A 20,296-nucleotide genomic window follows, 5' to 3' on the forward strand; every position below is an offset into this window, starting at 1 on the left:
AAATACAAAAAATTAGCTGGGACCAGTAATCCCAGTTATTTGGGAGGCTGAGGCAGGAGAATTGCTTGAACCCGGGAGGCGGAGCCAAGATCGCGCCATTGCACTCCAGCCTGGGCGACAGTGTGAGACTCCATCTAAAAAAAAAAAAAAAGTAAGCAAGCAAGCAGGTGAGAGGAAGGTGAATATATATTCATATTTGCTTCAGTGACTGCAGGGGACAGATTTGAGGGATGTCCAATGTAGGGATGAACAGGAAGATCAGAGGCTACTGGCTGCCTAATCTCAGACACTGTGTTCTACGCATCAGTATAAAGGAAGCAGGACGATCATTTACTCAACCCGTTCCCTATTGATGGACATCTGGGTTGTCTCCAGTCTTTTGCTATTGCAAATTGTGTCATGATGGAGAAGCTTGTGCCTATGTCTTTCTAAAAATTTTTGTGTGTGTATCTTGGGATAGATCCTATAATAGGATTGATTGGTCAAAAGGTAACCCACATGTACTTTGCTAGATATTGCCAACTTCTCCATAAAAGTTGTATCATTTCACGTTCCCTACCACAAAGTGATATGTTTTACATGCTGACAAGTTTTCTTTAATTCTTCCAAAATCTCGGGAGCTTTAATTAAAAACCTCTGAGAGAACTGTTAACGAAAGCCATCTGATTCAATTCTCTACATTTTAGACTGAGGAAATTTCTTTTGAGAAAGGGCAGTGATGTGCTCAAGGAACTGCCTGACCCAGTTTGGCACTTTACACATAAACTCTCCCTCCCCTAGTGATGTCAGAGAAGTCAGCACAGTGTTAATATTCGGTTTGAAAATATGATAGATTAGTTTAGGTCTTTGTGAACTGCAAGTGGCTTCCTGAATTGGAAATGAAAGTTCACTGGGGGAGGAGAGCTTCTCAGTGCTTTCTCCTTTCCTCATCCCTTCACAAGCCCTTCTAACAAAGCACAGATCTGATTTGGAATTTAACGGTACCAGTCAAGTGCTGGCTCCTATCCACACCAACACTGCTGAAGATCATCTTCCTTGAGCGTCCTCCCAGCAGCTGAGATTAGGCAGCATATAGACTCTGCCACTCAACCCTACTACCTTTTTTTTTTTTTTTTTTTTTTTTGGAGACCTGTCTTGCTCTGTCACCCAGGCTGGAGTGCATGGCGTGATCTCAGCTCACTGCAACCTCCGCCTCCTGGGTTCAAGCGATTCTCCTGCCTCAGCCTCCCGAGTAGCTTGGATTACAGGTGCCCGCCAACACGCCGGGCTAATTTTTTGTATTTTTAGTAGAGACAGCGTTTTGCCACGTTGGTCAGGCTGATCTCAAACTCCTGACCTCAGGCGATCTGCCCACCTCGGCCTCCCAAAATGCTGGGATTACAGGCATGAGCCACCATGCCTGGCCCCTACTTTCAACATCTCTCAAATCTCACCCTCTGGTCACTGAAGCAAATATGAATACATATTCACCTTCCTCTCACCCTGCTTTCTTACAGAGAAGGCAGCCAATCGTATACACTTTCCACACCCTGATTTTTGCCCTTATATATTCTTGAGACTTCTCTGTATCAGTACCCCGAGATGGTCCGAATAGTATTTGGAGGATGTAGCCAAGTGTTATTCACGAATCCCCTATTGCTGGACACACAGTTGTTCTGATCTTTTTTGGCCTCTATGTCTAGGGACTGAGCCCAGGCCTGCTGCTGTCCCTCCACCATCAAGATCCCACCAAATACACAAGTCAGATCCTAGCCTAAGGGGTTCTGGCTACACTGGCAACTGCCGGAGCTGGGCCATGAGAAGAGCACTGAGTCACGGGTGCCCAGGGAGAGTCTTACTTCCAATAACCCCACAGGAGCAGAAACTACGATCTTCTAACACCTTCCACTTTCAGTTTCCTGAATCACAAAACTCAGACCCTGACGCCCATATAGTTCATATCCTAGGTGGGCTCAGGGAGGGGAAAAATACCACCATATAACAATCACTAAAGTCAGTATTTTTACTTATAGTTCACTCAGTCATTCAACAAATATTTAGTGAGCATCTTCCAGGTGTCAGGAATTGCTCCTAGGCCCTGGGGGGTAAATCACAGAGTACAACTCCCCTGCCATTGGAGAGCTTATGTGGTGGGGGCAGGGTGAAAGGAGCCATAATAGACAATAAGAACATAATAAATGAGTAAATTATATAATTTGTCAGAACAGCGGTCTCCAACCTTTTTGGCACCAGGGACCAGTTTTTTGGAAGACAATTTTTCCATGGACTATGGTGGCAGGGGATGGTTTTGGGATGATTCCAGCATATTACATTTATTGTGTAATTTATTATTACATTATAATATATAATGAAATAATTATACAACTCACCATAATATAGAATCAGTGGGAGCCCTGAGCTTATTTTCCTGCAACTAGATGGTCCTATCCCGGGGTGATGGGAGACAGTGACAGATCATTAGGCATTAGATTCTCATAAGGAGCATGCAACCTAGACCCCTCATATGTGCAGTTCACAATAGGATTTGCCCTCCTATGAGAAACTAATGCCGCCACTGATCTGACAGGAGGCGGAGCTCAGGCTGTAATGCAAGTGATGGGGAGCAGCTGTAAATACAGATGAAGCTTCGCTTGCTCGCCCACCACTCACCTCCTGCTGTGTGGCCTCATTTCCTAACAGGCCACAGCCTGGTACCAGTCCATGGCCTGGGGGCTGGGGATCCTTACGCTAGAAGACAACAAGTGGAAAAAATAAAGCAAAATAAGACAGCCTGGATGGGAAGAGATGGGTTCAAGATGCAATTTAAATAGGGTGGTTAGAGTCAGTCTCATTGAGGAATCATGAGCAGTCACTTATTTTCCAGGCAGCTTCTTTTTTTTTTTTTTTAAGCTGCCACAAGTCGACTGTCATTATTACTGCTACAGTTAAACTGTCATTATTGCAAATGTCAAGGCAATAATAAAGCAGTATCTTGGTGTTGCTGTTGTCTTGATTTGTGTTATTTTAGGAATTGCTTGAGGCTGAGCACGGTCACTCACAACTGTAATCCCAGCACATTGGGAGGCTGAGGCAGAATGATCGCTTGAGCCCAGGAGTTTGAGACCAGCCTGAGCAACATGGTGAAAACCTGACTCTACAAAAAAAACACAAAAAAAATTATCCAGGCATGGTGGTGCACACCTGTAGTCCCAGCTCCTTGGGAGGTTGAGGTGGGAGGATCACTTTGCACTCCAGCCTGGGTGAGAGTAAGGCCCTGTCAAAAAAAGAAGAAGAAGAAAAGAAAAGAAAAAAGAACAGAAATTGCTTGAAATAGGCAGATGCTAGCTTACGGCTTAGAAACTTTTTTTTTTGAGATGCAGAAATGTATCATTGAAAGCATTGTTGCAAGCAGGTTTTAAGGAGTATTCTTAGTGGTCATTTCCACCATTTATCCTATTTGGATCAATCTCTCAGAAGAAATTCAGCCTGGAAATTGCCTGCACACAATCTGGCCTCTGGCTGGAGATGACAGCATGAAACAAAAAGCTGGTTTACATGAGGACACATGTATTCAGTACTGATTTCCTACCAAGGCATGTTCACCTGTCATCTCATTGACTGTTTGAACAAGCCCCATACCCTGGTCCCCCTTTAACCCATGTGGACTCTAAGAAGCTAAGTGCTACCTCTGGTCACACAGTGGCTTGACAGTGGAGCCCAGAGCAGAGCTGAAGTTTATGACTTTCCGCATTTATATTCCTCTATATGGCCTCTCCAAACATAAATGTCTGTCTAGCCCTTTCAGACAGGCAGTCCAAATAAAACATAAGTTGGAGAAAACCAAGCTTTGGCATCACATCAAGTCTCACCCATGAGACCATCCTGACTACTATTTCTAATCACCAGGTCAGTTAGATTGAAAGCTCAGTTGCAGTTAAGTTCCTCATTCCCAGGTATTCAACACACTATGTGCCAGGGGCTCTGCTAGGTGATGAGGATAGCAAAGATGAATGGCAGTGGCCTTGACTGCAAGGACTTTGCATGGTCTTTAGTGGAGACAAGCAAGAGGAGAGCACGGACAGATGCTACCATGGGAGCCACAGACCATTACAGGAAGAGGGACACTCAGCCCTCCTTCCTGCTTAGGGTTGGGGAAAGCTCCCTGGAAGAGGTGAGGTCTAAGCAGAATTCAGAATGTTCTAGTTGAGGAGAGGGAAAGAGGGCAGCCAAGAGAGGACAGCAAGTTCTGGAGCTGGAGGGCTGAGTGGGGCAGATCTGGAAAGGCCTTCCACGCAGTCTGAACCTTAACCTAAAGGCCAGGAGAAGCCACACCAGGGCTTCCAGCAAGCAGAGGACAAGATCAAGACTGTACTGCGGCAGAGAAAGAAGGAGCGGAGCCCAATCAAGCAGGAGGCCGGGGCGAGAGCTGGGAGGCCTGAACTAAGGGGACGGCAGTGGGCAGGGACAAGGAGGAGGAAATTCAAACGAAAAAGAGGAGGGCGTGCAACTTGGAAGGAGTCAGAAGGCCTGGCTCTGAGCCCGGGATCTCCAATCATTGGCTAGGTGACCCTGAGCTACTCCTAGTTACTTAATCCCTACCTACTTCACAGGGTTGTTGGAGGATTAACTGGGATAACCTAGAAGGAAACAAAGTGCCCTGTGAATGCTACAGACTGCAAAACACAGCGCCATTCACTCACCCCACAGTACTGTTGCATCATGGCTAGGAGACGTCAAATTACCCTTACAGGTGCGTAAGTTTCCCCTGCTCCACTGAAATGCTCTAATACTTGGCTGGCCTTTGGTAAATCCAGTTTCCTTTCTGGGCCTCATCACCTTTTCTGTAAAATAAAAGAGCTGACTCAGGTGATTTTTTTGGGTTTCTTTCAGTTCGAAGTTCTGCAGTTTTGTTGTCTTATTCATCTTGCGTCCCAACTACCATGGTCATAATTGCTTGCCAAATGAGAAACTATTGAAGAAAGGTTCATCAACAGAAGAAAAAAAAAACTGAGTGATTGATTCTGAAAACAAAGATGAAAAAGTGTGTATTCTTTATACACCTTGAAGGGTTACATTAACATGCTCCATTCAATGACATAGTAATAAAAATTTGAAGAGGTTTCACCCAAACAATGATTCTTATGTACAATATTTGTGATCCTAAAAGGTTAAATTATCATTGGCCTAGAAATTTACCCAAGAGAAGCTGAAAGATATGTCCAGATAAAGACTTGCAAAGGAATGTTCATACCAGCTTCATTTGTAATAGCCAAAACCTGGAAACAACCTAAATGTCCATCAACAGATGGATAAAGAGTTTGCACTATATCCACAAAACAGAATACTACTCAGCAAAGTAAAAGGCCCAAAGTTTTGATACAAGAAACAACATAGATGAACCTCAAAATCATTACGCTAAGAAAACCCATAAAATAGGAGAACATATTTGCAAATTATATACCTGATAAGGGCCTACTCTCCAGAATTTTCAAAGAACTCTTACCATTCCAAAACAAGAATGTAAAAAACCCAGTTTTAAAATGGATGATAGATTTGAGTAGACATTCCTCAAAAGAAGATATACAAATGGCCAACAAGCCAACATGAAAAGAAGCTCAATATCATTAGTCATTACTGAAATACAAATCAAAACCACATTGAGATACTACTTCATACCCACTAGGATGGCCATTAAAAAAAAAAAAAGAACAGGCTGGGCATGGTGGCTCATGCCTGTAATCCCAGCACCTTGGGAGGTCAAGGCAGGTGGATCACAAGGTCAGGAGATCGAGATGATCCTGGCTAACATGGTGAAATCCCATCTCTACTAAAAATACAAAAAATTAGCCAGGCATGGTGGCATGTGCCTGTAGTCCCAGCTACTTGGGAGTCTGAGACAGGAGAATCGTTTGAACCCAGGAGGCAGAGGTTGCAGTGAATCGAGATCACGCCAATGCACTCCAGCCTGGGCGACAGAGTGAGACTGTCTCAAAAAACAAACAAACAACAAAAAAATAAAAACAGAAAATAACAAGTGCTGGCAAGGATGTGAAGAAATTGGAACCTTCATTCATTGCTGGAGGGTATGTAAAATGGTGCAGGGCTTTGGAAAGCTGTCTGGAGGTTCGTCGATAAATTCATCATAGAATTAGTATATGACCGGCCAGGTGCGGTGGCTCACGTCTGTAATTCCAGCACTTTGGGAGGCGGAGGTGGGTGGATGACCTGAGGCCAGGAGTTTGAGACCTGACTGGCCAACATGGTGAAACCTCATCTCTACTAAAAATATGAAAATTAGCTGGGTGTGATGGTGGGTGCCTGTAATCCCAGCTACTTGGGAGGCTGAGGCACAAGAATCGCTTGAGCCTGGGAGGCTGAGGTTGCAGTAAGCCAAGATCATGCCACCGCACTCCAGCCTGGGTGACACAGCCAGATTCCATCTCAAAAAAAAAAAAAAAGAATTACCATATGACCTACCAATTCCACTCCAAGATACATACCCAGAAGAACCAAAAACAGATGTTCAAACAAAAACTTGTACAAAAATGTTCACAGTAGCACTATTCACAACAGCAAAAAGGTGGAAAAACCCAAATGTCTATCAATAGATGAATGGACAAAGAAAACGTTATCGCTACCTATACAATGGAATATTATTCAGCAGTAAAAATGCATGAAGTGCTGAGAAATGACACAGTACGGATGAAGCTTGAAAGCATGATACCATGTGAAAGAAGCTAGACACAAAAAGCCACATATTATGTGATCCCATTTATATGAAATCTCCAGAATAAGCAAATCCATAGGGACAGAAAGTAGATTGGTTTCCAGGGACTGAGGAGACGGTGGGAATGGGAAGCAACTGCTTAGTAGGTATGAAGTTTCCTTTTGAGGTGATGCAAACGTTTTGGTACTGGAGAGTGGTGATGGTTGCATAACACTGTGAATGTACGTGATGTCACTAAATTATGCACTTTAAAATAGTGAAAGAAGACACACACATACACACACACACAGAGTACATACTTGGATTTCATTTGTATAAAATTCTAGGAAACGCAAACAAAGAAAGCAAATCAGTGGTTCCCTGAATGTGAGGGGGATAAGGAGAAGAAGGAAAGATAAATTATAAGAAGTATGAAGAAACATTGTGGGGTGATAATTTTTTTTCGAGATGGAGTTTTGCTCTTGTTGCCCAGGCTGGAGTGCAATGGCGCGATCTCCTCAGCTCACTGTAACCTCTGCCTCCTGAGTTCAAACAATTTTCCTGCCTCAGCCTCCGGAGTAGCTGGGATTTCAGGTGCCCACCACCATGCCCGGCAAATTTTTTGTATTTTTAGTAAAGATGGAGTTTCACTATGTTGGCCAGGCTGGTCTCGAACTCCTGACCACAGGTGATCCACGTGCCTCGGCCTCCCAAAGTGCTGGGATTATAGGCGTGAGCCACCACACCCAGCCAACAATGTTTATTATTATCTCAATTGTTTAATGGATCCTGATGGATGCTTTAAACATGTGCAGCTTACCATACTTCAATTATACCTCTTAAAATTGAAAAAAATAAAGACCAAAAACAGTTTTAAATTTTATTATTAGATCTCTGAATTGTTAGCATTATTGAATTGCTATTGGAAATACACTGAGAAACTCATGGTTTAAAGGATTTTTACCGTAAACCCTGTCACAGATCAAAAGCCACAATCCTTCCCTGATTTATGGATTCTGTTCAGTCTGGTTGTTGCAGACCACGGTTTCCTAAAGCAAAAGAACACTTGTAATGGTGTCTGCAAAGATGGTTAAAAAAGTATGTCTGGCAGAGACTAGCTGAGCTTCATGTGTCCTTGTTTCAAGTCAGGAATTCCTTTTGCTATGAATAGGAGCCTTGGACACTTTAATCACTGCAGAATCCTGGTTTTCTGAATTGGTTCAAAAATGGTCTGGTGGAAGTTGGCAGACACTTTGCAAATCAAACTATCGTGTGTGTTATTATTTTAGCACATGCTGAGAGGATTATAAGTGTTTATGTGCTTTCTGTGAGCATCAGATTTAGGTCTTGTCTAACATGCATAACAAGCAGAGGAAGACAGTGAATCAAATGCCAGAGTCAGATTTGTTCCTGGAATTTAAATTGGGATATAGGTTTCACTTTAAACCAAAGCCGTACTTAAAGTTATAAGGGGAAAAAAAGGGCGGGGGTGGGGGACAAACACAGGAAAAAAAGTTTTAATTGGATTGCTTAGTTTTTCTTAAATTTGACCTACTTTCAGATTTATTTTAGCCATTTTTTTCTATATATTTTTTGTAAGTGATGGATTTTCTATAAATTAAGGATACAGATATTTACACAGAGAAGACAGGATTGCTCGAATTAGTATAACATTCTTTATTCCGAGCCCCATTCCACCACGTTTTCATAAATACAATTTTTCTTAGCCTTCCTGGGTCCTAGTAAGGTTGTGCCTCAGTTTCCTCATCTGCATGATGGGGAGAATAACAACACTTACCTCACAGGATTATTGTTGAAGTAAATGGATTGAAAATACCTAAACAGTTTAGAATAGTGGCTGGCACACAGAAAGCACTCTATAAAAGTTAGTTGTTATTCACTTTATTATTACTGCTCCCTTTAACAGATAAGAACACTGACACTCAGGGTTAGTAGTGGGAAAGCTGAATCCAGAACATAGATCATGCCTGCTCCTGCTCCTTTTCACTACTCCATGCCACCTTTTTTACCCATACATATTTTGTGTATGAAAATAGGAGGACCAAAGTGGAACAGGCAAAAATAGCTGTGTAATTTAAATCTAAAAAACATGAACAAACTGCTAGTCACTGACCAGCCCCACAACTCACCCAGTTTAGGCACCAGGGCAAGTCATCAGTCATTTTTAAAGCCTGCTTCATACAGTGATTTTGAAAACAGAGTTAAAAGGCTTCTGCAAAGAACCAACATAACTTCAAGAGGATGCCCAACAAAATCTGATGAGCAGTACAAATTATGTCAGTATCCACTTATTTCCATTAGCATTAAAATGGACATTGAAAGGCACTGCAACTCAAGAGATGGAATGCCTCCTATAGAGTTAAATGGGAAGTAGCTGACCTATCGATCAAGTCCTATGAAGTCAGAACTAGAAAAATCCAGAGGTTCTAGATAATATCTATGGGCTGATACAATGCAAACATATTTGCAAGGCTGTTTGATATAAACTGTGTGTCCAAACTCATGCATTCTAAAGTGATCCACATATTTCATTACAATTGCTCCTTAAACATTTAATCAAATTAAAAGACAAAGCCACCAGAAGAAAGTCTGTTGGAACACAGGATATTCAGAAGGTCTCATGGTAGCACCTCTGCAGACAACTTACTACTTATCACAAACATAAAAATGTCTGTCTACAATGGAGCAATCTGGTGGCCGCCATGTTAAACAAGGGATCAAACTCCTAGCCTATCTTTGCCAAAATGATTAACCTGGATCTGGTCATGACGAAACAACAGTCACAGCCATAACATGGTTCATTCTACAAGACAACTAGCCTGTAATCTTCAGTCATGGAAAGTAGAAAGAGGTGGGTATACTTGGTAGATTAAAAAGAAGAGATGGCTGGTGCAGTGGCTCATGCCTGTAATCCCAGCACTTTGGGAGGCTGAGGCAGGAGGATCGCTCGAGTCCAGGAGTTCGAGACCAGCCTGGGCAACATGGTGAAACCCTGTTTCTACAAAAAATACAAAAAGTAGCAGAGCGTGGTGGTGCACATCTATAGTCCCAGCTACTTGGAAGTTTGAGGTGGGAGATTGCTTGAGCCAGGGAGGTCAAGGCTGCAGTGAGCTGTGATTGCACCCTGTACTCCAGCCTAAGTGACAGAGTGAGACCCTGTCTCAAAAAAAAAGAGAAAGACATTATAAACAAATGCAAAAAAAACAAAAAAAGCTATATGAGACATTATCTGACAAACGAAAAAGTTAAAAACCTAGTGTTTATTAGAAAAAAATTAAATAAGACTAATTTCCTGAGCTATGATAACAAAATTATAGTCGTACAAATTACTTTCAAATAATTCAGGAAAAGAAAAAGCAAGAGAGAGCACACTCAAGGGCAAGCAAGAATGCAAATATAGTCTCCCCAAAGCAAGGTTTACTTTTTAAAAATACAGTCCAAATTATATCCTTGGTTGAAACAAATTTGAAGCAGAGTGGGAACTGGGATGGCAGAAATAATAACGGGCATTCCTATAATTGGCTTGGGAGTAAGAAGTAAAATGTGTTTTGCTTCCTTTAAATAAAAATATTAGTTATGCTTTTACATCTCAAAAGGTTCCTCTTTAAACCACAGCTTGAAGGTGTTAAGAGGACGTTTCTGGGTATGAAAGGAAGGTAGGTATTGGGTTTTTCCTCTATTAAGGATCTGGGAAAAAAAAAAAAAGTAACCTTGAATCAAGAAGAGCAGAGAAGAAAATGTGACGGTTGGTTTCTGTTTGGCAGGAAGGAACAGAGCATGAGATGCCCAGGAGAGACCCAGTTTTCTGCCACTCCCATAAAAGTCCTGTGTGGGTGGGTGGGCAGGATGGGGTGAGAGGAGATAGCACAACCAAGGATGCTTTTCTCAACCCTCTTAGGGGATGTGAGTAGACTAAGGCCGGTACATACACGGCTAATTTATGAATGCCTCCATTTCTCTCTCTTCCATTCCCAGGATGACAAAAGGGTAGCCTAGCAGAAAATATAAGAGACAGAAATATGGGGATTCTCATCCCAGCCTGATGACTCCCTCACTGTGTGACCTTCAACAATTCACCTGACTTCTCTGATGCTCATTTGTCTTACCTAGAAAAACAGGAAGGCTAGGCTAAAACAGTTCTCAGCTACCTTCCAGGACTAAAATCTAAGATGCTAAAGGGCAGCTCAGTCTTCAAGACAGTGCAATACCAATGTGAAATGTCTACTCCTTCTGTTGCTGTTTTTAAAAATGAAATACTCGAAGGTACAGATGGTTAGGAAAAGAAATAGACAAAGAAAAAAATAGTTTTATTGTTTTCTTTTATTGTAAAAGTAATACATGCTCACTGAATTTTTTAAAAATAGACAATATTAAAAAGGAAGAAAAAAAGACAAACCACTCTAATTGCCCCATCCAGAGTTAGAACCACTGTTAATGTTCTTTACATTTGTTCTTCAGATATTTTTTAAGGCTGGCAGGCACCAGCACATACTCATACACATCTTTTCAAAAACAAACATGAAGACCGGGCGCAGTGGCTCACGCTTGTAATCCCAGCACTTTGGGAGGCTGAAGCGGATCACGAGGTCAGGAGATCGAGACCACGGTGAAACCCCGTCTCTACTAAAAAATACAAAAAATTAGCCAGGCGTGGTGGCGGGCGCCTGTAGTCCCAGCTACTCGGAGAGGCTGAGGCAGGAGAATGGTGTGAACCCGGGAGGCGGAGCTTGCAGTGAGCCAAGATTGCACCACAGCATTCCAGCCTGGGCGACAGAGCGAGACTCCGTCTCAAAAATAAAAAAATAAAAAAATAAAAAAAACATGAGATCTTTGCATACATGCTGTTTGTAATTTTTTTAGTTAATATTCTATGGTTCTCCTTCCATATCAATCAATGCAAAATAACAGCATCATTCTAATGGCTGAGTAGTACATGACCTCATACCTACACATGGTTTATTTTTCCAACTGAGAAACATTTAAATGGTTTCTAATTTTCACTCTTCTAGACAGTGTTGCAATAAATATTCTTATGTTCATCCTCATGTATGTACATATTTGAAGACTTAAAATGAAGATTTAATCACAGACTTATCTTTTTATGCAGAAGGTTAAAATATTGATCATTTCAAATATCAGATAAAGTTTCTCCACAACTCTGCTATTGCCAGTGCAGGAGGACGCAGCATTGGCCTCACAGCGCCCACATCCTGGCTCTGGAAACACTCGGTCTCCTGATTCAGTGAGGCTACACGGAAGCATGAGGCCCAGCTTTGGGACAACTATGACATCTGCAAGGCTGCAAAGAGGTTTTAGGGCGAGCTCCAGGCTGGTCTCTGCGGCCGACTGACTGTGTGTCACAGTTCAGGAGTCCCTGCAGCAGCCGCAGCCGTGCTCCTGTAAAACGTTTGTGTGTCCTATGTTTACGTTCTCTGCCTCTGAAACCAACGATGTCACCAAACACACTCCCGTCGGCCTATGTTTAACACAATCCAATTCAGACACATGAAAACTATTGTCTCTGTCTCCTAAGCTGAAAGTGCTGCTTTCAGTTTGTTAAAGTAAATGTTAAAGTGCTTACTTTAACATTCCAAAAAATTATTCTTATACCAAAAACAGTTTTAGAGATTGAAGGACAGTATAAAATTTCTTCCTGTTCACTGACATTAGTGTTTATTTTTCTGACTTTTAAAATTATGTCACTGATCCAAATATTCTTTGTGAATGCTAGAGAAAGCATTTCATTCTCTTTTTGTGGTTATTGTTGTTTTCATGGGTGATCAATGTCACAAATATGTACCTGTGCCCATGGCTAAATTTAATTGATGTGGGACATATTCTGTATTAGGTGACGGAGGAAGTTGATGGAGGGGGCATTCTACATTGGTGATCACTCCACAATTTTGCTAAGATTTGCACAAGAGCCACCTAATTTTATTCTTGGAAGAAACTGCGATTGATCATTTCCAGTCCCTGGAGAGGCTAGATTAGGAAGGTTAATTGGCTTGTCCAGGTCACTGACTCCCAGTCCAGAGTTTTTTCCTCTCTGGCACTCCTTGACAGAAGCCCAATAATTAATGTAGAGCAAAGATGCTCATTTTACACCTGAAAACATCAGACTGATCTTAAATCATTCTGTTCAATAATTAATTCAAAATAAACCGAAGGAGGAGATTTAGTGAAATAAATGCATCTTTAAAATATATATTACCTAGTCTACTCCTGACACTGGAGGGCAGGCTGAAGGGCAGGCCTAACAAAACTTAAAAACATATTTGGGAAAGAGTCTACAGACAAGTTGCAAAACCAGAAAGTATTTAAGATGTCCAGACAGCAGCAATTGGAGGTTTCCAGGTTTGGGCCAGAGTGGGAAGTGGTAACTGAGAACTGATGGGTCATTAGCGTGATCAAGAGAAAGCAGGCGCAAAGAAAAGGCAGAAACAAGTGGCCCTGGTACAGCCTTAAAGCAAATACCACATTAAAGAAGGCAAAAGTGGCGTGGAAACTATCTTCATGGCGTGATAACCACTCCCAAACACATGCATGACCCCCTGCCTTTTGTTTCTGAACACATGGAAAGATTGACTTGTCCAACTGAGCTGTGAGTTATTAACACATCCTCATGCAAGTTGCTTAACTGCTCCCTTTTTGCCCATAAAGTACATTAGCACCAATATGTGCCATCTCCCCTACAGATCTGCTGTCAGCAAGTTGGAAAAGTTGCCTTAGAAACCATCAGGGGACTTACTTATCTTATAAAGTCCATCAGGAGTTGTAGGGAAGAGGAAGATCAATCAACTTGACTGTAACTTCCACCGCAGTAAAGAGTTTATCATATTAGATGGATATACGCAACATATCCAAAACACACACAAATTATTTGGGGGGAAGGGCCCTCCTCACTTTCATCTCCTCCCTCAACAGCTGGCAGTGATAACTTGTCCCCACACTTGCTGTGTGTAAACTTTGAAGACTAAAATCTTGTACAGCTCCTTAGCTGGGTGGAATTTAAACAGTGACCATCCATGGAGCCAGTCAAACTATCAGCGCACCAACAATACCCCCATGGTGATGTTGGAAACCAAATTCACATTCCTGATTCAAAAACATTTCTTCTTAATTAGGATGAGAATCTGCCAGTCTACTCACTGGTGGGAACAAGCAGTATTAGGCAACCAGGATAACATGCATATTCTCAAGATCCAGCCAGGTTCTTTAAACAGAAAGGGAACTGCTGTGTGCTCCTTTCTGCAAACCACTAATTACCATCTTTGCCATGATTCTGGAATATGGATCATTTTACTTAATGCAAAACTTTTCAACACTCTATTCTAAACACAGCTAGCTACCAGTCACTCACACCAGCTGCAGATCCATAGCAATTTTCCCTGTTAAAATATACAAAATAATATCAGTTAGACCATCCCCAATTAAATAATCACTGTGGCAGGAAATAAAAATCAGATTAAGTAGGATTTTGTGGTGTAGGAGACCACTCAAGCTTTTGTCTGACAGGGAGACCAGGACAGATGAAGGGAGAGGGGAGTCCTACTTCTGAACTTCTCTTTGGGGTTTTAACTCCAACATCTCAAGCTTCCTCCATCCTTACTTTCCATATTTAGTTCAGTCCATTTTAATTTCTATCCCTTAATTAAACCCCAGTTCCCAACATTTTGTGTATTCTTGTTTCTCAAACCTGTGAATTGAGCTATATCAATTTGTTCACTTGAGGATCAGCTGTTGTGGGCAGGGAAGAACATTAGTTTAAACTGGAGTCAAGAACCTAAAGCCACAAAAATAAATAAATAAATAAATAAATAAATCAGAAGGAAAGAAAGAAACTGGATAATGTGGAATCATTTCACTGTGAGTCAATCCTGGTTGGTTTTTTTCCGCCCCCTGGTGACTATTAGGACAGGCAAAGAGATCTTAACAGATCAGAGTTCACATTCCAATGGACAGACTTGGGCTTTTTAAATTATTAATTAGATAAACGCGAAGGAGGTAGTGAAAGAATACATGGATAGGAAAATAAAAGAGGTGATCAAATTCTTCTTCTTTCCCCCCCCTACAGCACTGGCATTAGAACGGCTCTGTGTGCACCATATGCATAGTCCTTTACTGTGACTAATGGGAATAATGTACTACATTTCATAATACTGATCTCTTTGGCAATTTGAGAAAAACTCACAACTAAATGACTATACATACTATCTAAAAATACTTATCACAACAAACCCTCAAGCAAAATTTCTTTTTCTGATAAAACTTTGGAAAGCTTTCTAGACAAGCAAAAGAATCGTTCAGACTGCTAAGAAAATAGACCCCCCCAGACCCCCGCTTTCCTTCCCTGTTGGGGTAAAGGCTTAATCCTCTCAGATGTTTTCCCTGCTGAATGCTTGTCTTATGTGCAGTTTAAGATGGTATTTAAAATTTTCAAAATTCCTTCTACAAGCGTATTCCTATTTCCCCTAAAATTGGGCTCAAACTGATGTTAACTGGCACAGATGTTAGAAATTCCACCCTCTTTCCAGAAAGGACCAAGTATGAATGTAAGGGAATGTCCCTTTTTAGCAAATTCTTATTTCTTGTCTCTGACTCTGGATGTAATTGTCAGCATACCCATCAAAGTGGGTGAACATCATACATAACTTGCCTGCAAATGACTCCCCAACAGTTATATGGAGATCCTTCTGCAGAATGTCTGTAAAATTAGAGTCTGTAAATCGGAGTTTCTACTTATAACATTTTCTATTCTGAGTGAGGGGAGCACTTTGCTCTGAAAATATAGACAGCCAGTGTTCTAATGCTATACGGAAGACTATAAACTTTAGAGATCAAAGCTGGATTCATGTTTTCATTAACTACAAACACACGCAGGTGACACTAGCTATCAAACGCTAAACCAAAACTTTTTCTGTTGTTTATAATTATTTTTATTCACTGCTTAAAAATAATCTAGAAAAAAATGTTATCTATACTCAAATTCAATATGCAACCTGATGCCATGCATTAGCCAGGAATATTTTGCTGCAAATCAAGTAAGTCAGGAAAATCACCTCTACATTCACTTCATAAGAGGGGTGCACGTTTTTGGTTTCTTTCCTCCATGACTAGCGGTATACTTTGTGATTCCATCTGAGAGCTAACTTTAACATTTCACACGGAATTGAGGGGCTCTGTTTTCATTCTAATGAGTGCTTTAAAACTGGCAACCTAAAACTTAAATTCCTGACGTTCATCAAGGTTAATAAGTAACTTCTTATAAATAAAGGATTAGGTTTGATTTTAAAGCTCATAATTAAAACAAAATAATTTTAAAAATAGAACATTGTGAATGTTGGAGGAGATAAATCCTTATAAAACATTCACCGGAATGTCAATGTTTTCTTATTTCTGCTAGTATGGAAAAAATATATATTTGTTAAGTTCTCAAATTATTCTGATTTCCTAACTTATCCCAAATATCCTCTTAGGATATTATTTATATTTCTTGTTCCCTAAATAGCCTAAATCGTGTTTTACATACAACAATGCCTCTATATTAGCCAATTTGGAGAATCCACGTTTAAAATAAAAATCTTATAAAATATTATCTGTGTCTATACATGGCTGATCATCTTTACAGTAAACAAGAGCAGAAAAGGTATGGATGACTCTTAATGGAAGCTAAAAATACAATGATAAGGAAATGAAATCATAGTACTCCAGAGAAATTAACTCTAGGTGCAATCTTCATAAGTACTAAGACTGGCTTCCATAAAACAAACAAAATCAGTCTCATTATTAGTCATTACGCTTCATGTGTTTATCTTTGTAAACGTAGTATACGGCAATTTTCTAAACACCAAATATAACGTGAACAGGAACTGATTTTTATTATAATTGTTACTATGGTTTTTCCAAAGTCATTGACTTTGATCTAAAATAAAAGCCATTACTAATAAAAATCAGTAAACATAGACATTAAGTGGAAAAATGTTTGTAATCTTCAAACGCACTACGCAACATGAAGATTGATGTCGCCATCATTTTGAAAGCAATCAAAACTTCTCCTCTTACGAGTTACATAACGACCTCACTAAAATAACTAGAAAAAGTAGAGGTTCTCTAATAATATTTAATATGTGTTCCACCAGAGGAAAATTTCATCCAAAGCCGTAGCTCACAAAATCCCCCAAATCAACAGGCAGACAACTTGTTTTGCAGCCGAGCGCAGTAGCTCCACTATATTTTCTCAAAGATGGCTGATGCAAACCACACCTCATAACTACATAAAAATGGTTGCTCAGATGGAATTATGCAAATGCAGTTTCAAAATAACCTGCTCAAATTTCGGCGCATTGAAGATGGACCTACGAAGCGTTTGGGACATTATGTCTGGTTCCAGCGAAATTTCAGTGGGCACTAAGGAGAGCACAAGCTCCAAATCATCCTTATAAAGAAAGACTGAAACGTCAGTATGCAAACATCAAATCCTATGGGCACATTCACAGCCCTGGGACCTGGTGCCTGAACACTGATGCGTCACCAATGTAAAGCAAGCAAAGCCATGAGGCGCTTCTTGAGGTCTCCATCCTGCCCCTTCAAGTAGAAGGGGCCATCTTTGAAAAGCTGAGTCTTTTCTTTTAAAATTAGATATTCCAAAGATGGGATTTTCAAAATGGGGGATGAATTTAGAGGGCAAATTATCTATTATATGAGGCAAATAAAATATACTTTAAATGATCTATTTCCATAAAATGATATTTGTTTTCAACTTGGCAGTATTTCATAATCAGATGCCCTTCTACAAAGACTTTTCTGTGAATATAAACTTCCCAGTTTTTGTCTACTTAAAAGTAAATAATAGAAAAGTGCAGGGTAATTACAATACCGAAGCAATTTCAATAAGTTTCATATGCAGCCTGATTTCAAGCCACGAGACACTGGCTCCGTATGCAGCACATCAGATGTTTCCAAATTAATAATTGGCCAAATTGGATTTTTCACTAAGTAAACTTTAAATTTTAAATAGTTTTTCTCTGTTGCTTTATATTTATATTAAGGAATAAAGAGAAATTTTAAGTATTGATGTACATAAATTGCCAATCATATTTAGTATTGGCTGAATAATTTGCAAAACAATAGAAAAGAATGATAATATGAAATATTTTCATTTTGGAATAGTTGGAAACTGTAGTTGAAAGTTATATAAAATATCCAATTAAAGCAAAAAGTTGTCACAAGTGGAGATTCAGTATTCCACCAGTCAACATAGGGAACCATTTTGTTCTGAAATATGATACCAGCGTTTTCTAACATTAAACTTGAATTTTCACAATTTTTCTATTGGATAAATCAGTCTTCAAAACAATAAATACTTAACTGCTATTTATTTCCATTTACACCCATCACTGGTTCTGTCTGTTACTAAGTTTTATTAAATTTACAGGACTCAAAGCATCAGCGGAGCAGCGGAAAACCTCTGCTCTGTTCCATAAGGGTAAATTTTGCTGTACTTACGTGTATTTATTTAGTGTTGTCAGTTTCGCAGAGGTGCTCGTCATTCACTTTCCTACACTTCTTAAACTAGTTTTGAAGACTCCATTACAAACTGAGTAAACCCTTAGAAGGGTAGAGATCCTTCAAATAAACCAACATTCTAGGCCTTAAACCGTCACACGAAATCTCAAAAGAACAAACAATACAAAGCATCACTGTTTTTACTTGTATGTCCCTCAAATGGGCTGAAAGAGCCTCTCCGGGCTTATTAACCACCCCCAACCTTCTCCAGCATTGGGAAGGCCGACCTAAGAATTCACGACCCAAGTCGCACGGGTCACCCGAGTCACAAGATGGTAACATTAATGGAAAACGGTTGCGTAGCTAAACTCTTCGAAAGGGCCTTCTTCAAAAGTGTCTAAAATTTCAGGGCAAAGCAAAATATGTTGTTTACAAACTCTCACCTCCCTTTTCACCCCAATGTCACTGGTTGGTTTCAGGGGCACCACGAAGGGTGGTTTAATTTTTGGCATTTTACTTACACACCCTCACGCGCGCGCACACACTCACGCACGACTCTCCATTCCAGCGTCCTCTTGGGACCAGAAAGATGCAATACAGTCGCTGGGCCATTTCCCCCCAATCTGAGCTATTTTAGTTCAAAATATCTAGTACCATTCCTGAAGAGAAGAGAAAGGAGATAAGGAAAAACAAAATAATTTTCCCTAAGGAACTTGGCTCCCCTCTTTCCAGCCTAACAGCCAGAAGGACACCGACTCTGCCCAGAGGGGGGACGAGAAAACTTCAAACCCAAGGGGGGCGGGCGAAGTTCAGCAGGGACGTGAGATGAAGCCACAAAGGGGGCTCTCGGGGCGTGTCTCCAGGCGCACCCCTGGTCCCTGTTCCCTTCTCCCCTTCTTACTTTTGGATGATCTGGGGTAGGCCGGCTTGGGGCGGGGGCGGTGGCGGGGGCGGCGGCGGCGGCTGCTGCATCCCTCGCGGGCCGGAGGGTGCCGGGGACGTCCGGGCACCAGGCACACTGCAGGCAACTCTGTCCGGCTGCTCCGGACCGCTGGGGTCCGCGTCCTGGCTCATGGCTGCTGCCAGCACCATGCGGGGCGACACCCGCCCGGGATCGCAGCGAGAGAGCTCACGGGAGGGGCGGTCCCGGGCCACGGGCGCTCACTGGCCGGGGTCCCCGTGCCCAGTCCCCTTGTCCTTCCCGGTGGCGCGGGGAGGAGACGCGAGGGGCGGGGAGGAGGCAGTCCCGGCGGCGCCGCCTCCTCCTCCCGCTGCTCCAGCTCGTCCGGGCCGGCCACGCGGGGGCGGGGGCCAGGGGGCGTCTCCCGACCGGCGGGAGCTGCTCTGCGGCCGGGGGCTGCTCAGCGCCAAGCTGGACCCAGGAACTCTGCCCACCGACCCTGGGCGCAGGAAGCGGGGAAGGAGCGCGGCGTACGCCACCCGCCACAGTGCACCCTCAGGGTCCGGAGCCCAGCGTTCCACGGCGCAGCACACCGCGTGAGGAAGGCGACACACGCAGCCCGCGGCCCGCCGCCGCGTTCTCGCTCCACCCGGGAGCCCTCAGTCCTCCAGCTGTCCCCGGGGACGGTGCGCGCGGCCTCCCGCAGCTCCTGCCAAGCCGGGCGGACCGAGCGCGCCCGGGACGTCCGCGCGCATCGCCGGTGCAAAGTGTGCCGGGCCTGGCATCTGCTCGCGGCTGGAGCCCGGCCAGCGCCACTCGCGCCTGAGGCACCCGACCCCGAGGGGAAGAAAACCTGGACTCGCCCCGAGGTGGGACTTGTATTGTAATCCAGGTCTCAGATGACCATCCCCGGGGTTCTCCAAATTGTCAGTTCCAGCTGCTGATTTCAGGTGTCCCCGGAAGCAGCCGGTGGGGCCACGGTGGGTTTCTGGTTTCTTTTTCTCTTCACTTAAAAGACCCCGCTACGACCCCACGAGCGCAAAGACAAAACCATGCGTACATTTTATTCTTGTTATTTATTGGCCAAATCTCCGTGGAAATGTAAAGGATGAAAAGAGAGTTCGCCGACAACGTAAGGTCACCGTCACGCCCTCTGAAGCCCTGTTAATTACCCTGGCGCCCGC

General features: G+C 42.3%; 1 protein-coding gene across 1 annotated transcript in view; it reads right to left on the bottom strand.

Moving 5' to 3' along the window:
• Nucleotides 1–19,422, bottom strand: part of RBM20 (RNA binding motif protein 20) — a 199,522-nt gene extending 180,100 nt beyond the window's left edge. The window contains exon 1 of the mRNA XM_003255460.3: nt 19,113–19,422. Within this exon, the coding sequence (XP_003255508.2) occupies nt 19,113–19,303 (191 nt within the window). The 5' untranslated portion in view covers nt 19,304–19,422. The remainder of the gene's footprint in view (nt 1–19,112) is intronic.
• Nucleotides 19,423–20,296: the final 874 nt, after the last annotated feature.

The sequence above is a fragment of the Nomascus leucogenys genome, chromosome 3 (assembly GCF_006542625.1).
Source record: "Nomascus leucogenys isolate Asia chromosome 3, Asia_NLE_v1, whole genome shotgun sequence".
Taxonomy (NCBI): domain Eukaryota; kingdom Metazoa; phylum Chordata; class Mammalia; order Primates; family Hylobatidae; genus Nomascus; species Nomascus leucogenys.